The sequence below is a fragment of the Lycium barbarum genome, chromosome 7 (genome assembly GCF_019175385.1).
Source record: "Lycium barbarum isolate Lr01 chromosome 7, ASM1917538v2, whole genome shotgun sequence".
Classification (NCBI taxonomy): domain Eukaryota; kingdom Viridiplantae; phylum Streptophyta; class Magnoliopsida; order Solanales; family Solanaceae; genus Lycium; species Lycium barbarum.
In genome coordinates, this window is record NC_083343.1 from 4,672,083 (window position 1) to 4,680,446 (window position 8,364).

Here is an 8,364-nt window from a genome sequence, read left to right on the forward strand (position 1 = left end):
GCACACCTTAATTTTCTTTCATTTATTTAGTTTTCCTTCATAGAGCTTTCTTGTAGAAATTTAGAAGTGTACCCTTGTTGTACTCCTACAGTTATTACAAGTTTGTGTAAAATGATTGTAGTCGTCCAATAAAGATAGATATAGACTCAGTTATGTACATTATTGTGGATCAAAATAATTAACATAGAACTTAAGAGGAACATATTGTGATGTTTGTCAATTTGCTTCTGTTTCTTGTATTTACTAGCAATATTAGGAGAACTTAGGTTGGCAAGCATCTTCTGTGCAATACTTTGGACATGAATTAGTTTAGCATATAAACCGTTGACATAAATATACACAATCAAATCGAATTAGAAGATCAAGTATGAACCTCTATAAGATTGTGACTTATCAGATACCTATAGTTGGTTCAAGTTGTGCACTGCCTAGCTGTGATGTGTTTGATATAGACTGATGTTGTATTATTAAGATAGAATCAGTATCGGACATACGACAGGGGTTCATATCCTGTCGCAGACAGAGTCTAGAATTTAAGTGGGAAAGGATAGAGGTGCAAGCTAATTATTCACGGAGCCGACAAGTGCCTAGGATTTATGTGGAGAAAGATATAGCTAATTTATACAATGGCCTATAATTTATGTGGAGAAGAAGGATAGAAGAGCGAGCCAGTTATCTAAAGAGTTTTTAATCACATACCACTCTCTTTGGAGAATTCTCGATTATGAAATATATCAATAATTAAATAAAGTCAGTATTGAGTTTTCTTTAGACCTTACGCCATTTACTTCTGGAACCAAATATACTGAAGATGTTCAGTTTTTGGTACGAATTTGCAGCAACTAAACAAAGTTGGATTGGCTACGCAGATAAGGAATAAGCTACAAAATAGAACCTCAGCAGGAGAACACAACAGATGATAAGGAAACTTTTCCATGAACGATGATACTCCGTCCGTTTCAATTTAAGTGTCTTCCTTTCCTTTTTGTTTCTTTCTATATTTGGTAAATTCTTCATTCCAACATTCTACATGGCATGTCTAAAACCACAAGATAAAAGGAACCCAAAATCCAAATGATGCAATTGAGTCTGAATAGCTGTTACATAGCAATCATGACATCCACGAAACATTTTGCTTTCGTTCATAAAAGACCAACGGGAAATACACGAGGTTTAAGAAGCTGGAGATGAATCCTTCTTCATATCCAGTTGACAAACTCATCATAAGATCCGGAAATTGCATCTGCAGATCATAACGGATTACAAGTTAATGATATTATACGAAAGTTAAAATGATGCGAATGAAGGAAACAAACTAAAACAAGAAACAAAGATTATTCAGCCCATGGACTAAACAAGGAAAATCAACATACCCTAGCAGGCCGCGGCCCTGCCAAGCTCTTGGTGTCACTTTGACGTTAGTCATAGCACCTTGCCTCATGACTGTCATGGATACTGCACACCCCTGGTTCGACTGTGATTCGGCAGCAAGTCGCTGTAAAATATTCTCACCAGACTGGACATTCCCGAATCTCACAACCTGATCTCCAAGTTGTAAACCGTCCTCCACTGCTGGAGATGCCTCGGATATTTCATCAATCACCGCAAAGGGTCTGCTGAAAACTACATCCACATCCATGGCACTTGTAGCAGCTGTCGCAATATTGACAGCAGATCCTTGAACACCCAAACCAGGAGCGTCATCTTTGGAAGAAAGGAAAAAAAATATTGTCAGGAGACCTTTCACAAGAAAATGCTCCATCAACTATATACTCCCTTCGTTTCATTTTATACAAAGGTGTTTGATTCTCGGGAGGATAGGAATGAAAGAAAAACTTTGGGCTCATACCTAAAGTACCCTTAGAACTTGTGGTCTTAATCATATGCCATGATATTTCTATGGTCATACGTGCATGTCATTAACAGTAAATTTTAAAGTTAAAGAGCTCTGAAATATAAAAACATGTCGTTCTTTTTAAAAACTAATAGACTGTTTGGCCAAGCTTTTGGGAAGCCAAAAGTGCTTATTTTTAGAAAGTTGAGGTGTTTGGCCCAGCTTTTACAAAAAAAGCAAATGCTTTTGACTAGTAGCAAAAGTTGTTTTGCAGAAACCAAAAAAAAAAAAATAGCTTTTCCCCAGAAACACTTCTGGAACATTGGTCAAGCACAAAGTACTGTTCTGATATTGTCAAGAGTGTTTTTCAAATTGATTAGCCAAAAACAAAATGATACTCCCCAAAAGTACTTTTTCAAAAAACACTTTTCGAAATAAGCAGATTTTGGAAGCTTGGCCAAACAGGCTATAAAAAGGAAAAAGTGAAATATAACATGGAACTGATGGAGTAGCATTTTCAGTGAACTTTAGAATAGCTTATACCAATACTAGACAAGAAGATCAATATCCTACATCAACTACAACTTTTAGAAAATGGTTCGAAGTACCCTTATGTGTAGTGATGCGCTTGGCATGCACATGGATTTTTGGTAAGAACTTGGAAGTAGTATACCTTGAGAAAAGTAACTTTAAAATAAACCAAATAGCAGGATGAATGAGAATTTACAAGCAACCACAGGATTTGATTGCAGAAGCATACACAAAACGTATGATGGTTAAGCATGAAACATGCAAAACAGCTGGTGGATCAACACATAAAACCAACTGATGCATAAGGAAAGGTTTATTATTGCACATGCACCCGCCCCTCCCACTTCCAGCACGTTAATGTACTACTCTTGCGCTGATAAAAATTTACCGACCTTCTCTAACAAAACTATAGATCCTTTAAGCAGCAGTATGAAAATGAATTATCAAAACGTTGTTTCTTACGATCCACCAATGTCACATACCTGAATCCTTCACAGAAGAAGGTGTAGAAGCAAGCCGTGCTGAATGCAGAACTTGAATATTTTGGTCTATCTTTTCTGTCATAATCTTGTGATCGTTACGTAGCTCTGCAGTGTGGAAACACAGTGCAGTTTAGAGATGAGAAGAAAAAATTAGTATTTTGGTGCTGAAACAAGAGTAGTTCTGGAACAATAACAACAAAATATAAAACATTACAGAATACAATGTGCAGTAATCAATGTGCAAAACATGGCATGCTACCGAATAATGATTATTAAAACAGCAGTGCTTCATCCTCAATCTATGTGTAAGGATGACATATAGATGACAAGTAAATACCTCGCACTAAGCAAACATGTCTGAAGGCACAAAACCAAGAATTTAGACAATAAAATTATGAGTTTACAACTTTAGTTTCAATTGTACTTCCTGCACCCAAGGGGCTGGCAACTACAAGCTATTTGCTTGGACTCTACAAAAATATTGCCGTACCCATGTCAAATTCTCCAAAAATGCACTACTTTTGGAGGACCTGACATGCACCATTCGCCATTTTTGAAAAGTCTGAGCAAGATACCCCGGGTTGGCTAGTGGACAAAGTTCATCATTCAAAAATTTTGAGGACAGAGTTACCGGATAGCTTTTGCTGGTGGACAAAGTTCATCATCCAAAAATTTTGAGGACAGAGTTACCGGATAATTTTGCTGGTGCGAGATAGAACGTACAGAATGGAATAGAGTCATAGACGAGGTACATTCAAGCTGGCCCCCATGACCACAGCTATAAATAAAATTGTAATCCCTCAAAACACACTACAAGGATATCATTCAGAACTTCCACTAAGTTATGACACTCAAACTCAAGTCCAAAACAACTTCACCGACTAAAGCTTCGGCGAAAAAATAGACAGATTCTTATAAAACTACAAACCCCAGCAAGTCCAAAATGCACAAACAACTATAGTAATAACAAAACAGGCGTTTATGAGCATTACCAGCAAGCCTATGCCGATCAGCACGCACAGTTGGAATATCAATATCAGTTCTTGGGAACACCTGCAATTACCTTCAAGTTTCAGTCTTTATATTCAAAACCCACATCAAATCAACAAACCCAAAATAAAAAACGATCAACAATTCACATGAAAAAAAACCAAATAAATACAGACTGCGGAGTTAAGATTTGAATTCTAACCTATCTAAGTTATTGGGTTCTAACAGGACCTGTTTGGCTATGAGAATTATTAATTTTTTCGGGATAATTTTTCAGTTTATTTGAAAATAAGCGTTTGGACATGAACAATTGAAAAACGGCTGAGATGGTTGGGGCATGTGCAGAGGAGATGCATGGATGCCCCAGTACGGAGGTGTGAGCAGTTGGATATGGATGGTTTCAGAAGGGGTAGACGTAGGCCAAAGAAGCATTGGGGAGAGGTGATATTCAGAACATGGCACAGGTCCAGCTTACCGAGGGCATGACCTTAGATAGGAGGTTATGGAGGACACAGATTAAGGTCGAAGGTTAGTAGGTAGGTAGCGTTGTTCTACTTATTCTTCGTACTAGTAGTTGTAGTATTAATCTTGTAGTTTTTGTTCTTTGATTTCTGCGCCTATCTGTTGTTTTCTTGTGCTTCGATAACATTTGTGGTAGTTCAAATACATTTTTTCTCTCGATAGCTTTATCATGCTTTTTATATTATTTTGCCCTGACTTCTTATATTGCTTTGAATTGCTTGTTCTTATGCCAAGGGTCTACCAGAAACAGCCTCTCTACCTCGCAAGGTAGAGGTAAGGTCTGCGTACACTCTACCATCCCCAGACCCCACTTTGTGGGATGCATATGTTGTTGTTGTAACCTATTTTCGAACTCCATCTTCATATTTCCAAATAAAATGCTCTTTTCTCTCCTTTGCAAAAACTATAAACAAACACAACCCCATCTTCATAAATTCCAAACAAAGTGAAATCTACGGCCAAACGCCTACTAATAATTCATACAAATCCAATTGAATTTTTAAAAGAGATAATAATGGTCAAAAACACAACTGAACTATCGTTTTTTCATGAGTTTCCTACCTGAACTATGAGGTGTGCGGGTTTCCTACCTAAATTATCACCAACTATTTATCAAAACATACCTCAATTATTAGTTGTTCACTTTTCCTACCTCAACGATGGTGATAATTAAGGTGTGTTTTTTACTATTATCTCTTTTTTAAAACAAAAGGTTTAGCCAAACTCAATAACCAACACTATACCTCCCCCACTGAGTATTTATTTAAACAATTCTTTCAAGATTAATAACACCAACATAAGATCACAAGAAAATCCAAAAATTTAACATATAATCTAAAAGGGTAAGTAAAAAAAGACCCATTAAATGGAAAAGTAAAAGAATTACCTCAGAATCAACAAGGTTGCCTGAAAGTTTGTTTGTCTAAATTATATAGAAATGCTTTTCTGACAATATTTTCTACTTATTTATCAAACACAAGAAAATAAGTAAAAAAAATCACTTCTTTTTCAAGAAAACATTTTCCATCATACCAAACACATCCTTTAACATAAAATCAAAAAGGGTAATTAAAAAAAAACATAAAAAGTAAAAGTAAAAAAGAATTAACCTCAGAATCAACAAGGTTTCCCGAAATTCCAGGTCCACCAGGTTGGCTAAATCTCTGAATAATAACATCCATTTCAGTTTCTTTATTTGCTCTTTCATCCATTAATTTCATTGTCTCTGCTTTCAAATTTGTACCCACCATTTTTGGGTTCCTCTAAAATTTAATTTTCTTCACAAATTCCAATAGGGTTTATGCTCTAATGGAATTGAATAGGTGAGATTGCTTGGGGAAAGGGTTGTGCTATCCACGTGTCATGTTTGTGAAGGAAGAGTAAATTGCAGGAGGGTCCTTGAATTATTTTAAGAAGTACAATCTAGTCCAGCTATAAATCTTACTAGTAGGCCTGTGCGTCGAGCAGAGCTCAACCGAGCTTTTTACAATATCTAGCTGAATCGAACTTGAGATTTATCAAGCCGAGCTTTAATCAAACTTAAATAAATTGAGTCGAGTCGAGATAAATTTTGACCAAAATGGAACTGAGTCGAGCCCCGAGCCGGCTCGACTCGTTGCCCAGGCCTCCTTATTGGTATTATTTAGTATAACGGAAAGTATTTTCTATCGATAATTCTTTTTAGTGTCCGATTATTAAAGTACTTTTTAAACAAAGTATTTTCATCAAATGATTTTGTGAGATTTCACTGGATATGTTGTTATACATTTCGATCAAAATTTGTTTGCTTTCACTACGATTTGAAGCTAAGATCTCGCGATATATAATGAAAATTTATACTCCTTCCGTTGACGTTTACTTGTCTATGTTTGACTTGACACAACTCTTAAGAAGCAATAAATAAAATGAAAATTTTCTTTATTGCCGGAGTATTAAGGTTAAGGAGGTTAAGGGTGTTGTTCATAGGATGCGCAAGGGAAGAGCGACCGAACCTGACGAGATTCCTAGGGAATTTTGGAAGAGCGCGGGCTCGGCAGGTTTGGAGTGGTTGACTAGGTTGTTTAATGTCATCTTTAAGACGGCAAGGATGCTCGAAAAATGGAGATCGAGTTTAATTATACCTTTATACAAGAAAAGGGCGATATCCAGAGTTGCAACAACTATAGAGGTATCAAGCTGTTAAGCCATACTATGAAAGTGTGGGAAAGGGAAGTGGAGATGAGCGTGAGCAGAGGCGTGTCTATTTCAGAGAACCAGTTCGGATTCATGCCGGGACGCTCAACTACAAAAGCAAGAGGGACTTACACATAGGGAGAGCAAGAGGGACTTACACAAAGGGAGAGCAAGAGGGACTTACACATGGTATTCATCAACCTAGAAAAGGCTTACAACAAAGTTCCAGACAAAATGATAGGTGATTTTTTTTCTATTTAACTGATACAAGTGTTGGTCGGAGGTATGAGGTACCCAATGAAATAGTCAAAGGTTCATTCAAGCTGGGGTCACACCAGTTATAAAAAAAAACTTATACTTCATACTACAAGGATATCATTCAGAATCTCCACTAAGATGTGACATCAAACTCGAGTGCAAAGCAACGTCACTAACTAAAGCTTCGGTGAAAAACAGACAGATTCTTATAAAATTACAAACCCCAGCAGATCAAAAATGCAGAAAGAACTAATAAAACAGGCGTTTATGTTCATTACCAGCAAGCCTATGCCGGTCAGCACGCACAGTTGGAATATCAATATCAGTTCTTGGAAACCCCTGCAATTATCTTCAAATTTCAGTCTTTACATACAAAACCCACATCAAATCACAAAGCCAAAAGAAAAAATAAAAAAAGATCAACAATTCACATGAAAAAAACCAAAACGATAGACTTCGGAGTTAGGATTTGAAGCATTTGGGTTTTGAATTCTAACCTTTCTAAGTTATTGGGTTCTAATAGGACCTGTTTGGCAATGAAAATTTGAAAAACGGCTTGTAACCTATTTTCCAACTCCATCTTCATAATTCCAAATAAAATGCTCTTTTCTCTACTTTGCAAAAACTATAAACAAACACAATCCCATCTTCATAAATTCCAAATAAAGTGAAATCTATGGCCAAACGCCTACTAAAACTTCATACATATCCAATTGAATTTTTAACAGAGTTAATAATGGTCAAAAACACAACTAAACTATCGTTTTTTCGTGAGTTTCCTACATGAACTATGAGGTGTGCGAGTTTCCTACCTAAATTATCACCAACTATTTATCAAAACATACCTCAACTATTAGTTGTTCACTTTTCCTACCTGAACGATGGTGATAATTCAAGTGTAATTTTGACTATTATCTCTTTTTTAAAACAAACGGTTTAGCCAAACTCAAAAACCATTAACCAACACTATACCTCCGTCCCTGATTATTTATTTAAACAGTTCTTTCAAGATTAACAACACCAAAACAAGATCACAAGAAAATCCAAAAATTTAACATAAAATCTAAAAGGGCAAGTAAAAAAGACCCAAAAAATGGAAAAGTAAAAGAATTACCTCGGAATCAACAAGGTTGCCTGAAAGTTTATTTGTCTAAATTATATACAAATGCTTTTCGGACAATATTTTCTACTTATTTATCAAACACAAGAAAACAAGTAAAAAAAATCACTTCTTTTTTTCAAGAAAACATTTTCCATCATACCAAACACACCCTTTAACATAAAATCTAAAAGGGTAAGTTAAAAAAGACTCAAAAAAAGTAAAAGTAAAAGTAAAAAAAAATTACTACCTCAGAATCAACAAGGTTGCCTGAAAGTCCAGGTCCACCAGGTTGGCTAAGTCTCTGAATAATAACATCCATTTCAGTTTCTTTATTTGCTCTTTCATCCATTAATTTCATTGTTTCTGCTTTCAAATTTGTACCCACCATTTTTTTTACTTGCTTTTTTTGGTTTCTCTCAAATTTTCTTCACAAATTTCACTAGGGTTTATGGAATTGAATGGGGTGAATTTGC

General features: G+C 35.9%; 1 protein-coding gene across 3 annotated transcripts; it reads right to left on the reverse strand.

The window, feature by feature from the left end:
- Positions 1-917: 917 nt before the first annotated feature.
- On the reverse strand, positions 918-8,364 carry LOC132602962 (uncharacterized). 3 transcript variants are annotated; one of them, XM_060315790.1, is made up of 6 exons: positions 8,139-8,355; positions 7,068-7,128; positions 3,840-3,900; positions 2,848-2,952; positions 1,374-1,704; positions 918-1,243 (listed from the first exon to the last, which is right to left on the reverse strand). In XM_060315790.1, the coding sequence occupies exons 1-6, from the start codon at positions 8,234-8,236 to the stop codon at positions 1,222-1,224; spliced, it is 678 nt and encodes a 225-aa protein (XP_060171773.1). In that variant the 5' UTR covers positions 8,237-8,355; the 3' UTR covers positions 918-1,221. The 3 variants fall into 3 exon arrangements, with proteins under 3 accessions (XP_060171773.1, XP_060171774.1, XP_060171775.1); XM_060315791.1 differs by lacking the exon at positions 7,068-7,128 and having other exon boundaries at positions 8,139-8,364; XM_060315792.1 differs by lacking the exons at positions 7,068-7,128; positions 8,139-8,355 and adding an exon at positions 5,469-5,672.

What these genes read in the sequence shown, in the direction of transcription:
- LOC132602962 (XM_060315790.1), bottom strand. Translation starts at nt 8,236, where the DNA reads ATGAAAGAGCAAATAAAGAAACTGAAATGGATGTTATTATTCAGAGAC. An exon ending in GCAACCTTGTTGATTCTGAG is followed by an intron (nt 7,129 to 8,138) that starts GTAGTAATTTTT and finishes AGATAATTGCAG; the next exon opens with GGGTTTCCAAGAACTGATAT. An exon ending in TTCTTCTGTGAAGGATTCAG is followed by an intron (nt 1,705 to 2,847) that starts GTATGTGACATT and finishes TTTCTTCCAAAG; the next exon opens with ATGACGCTCCTGGTTTGGGT.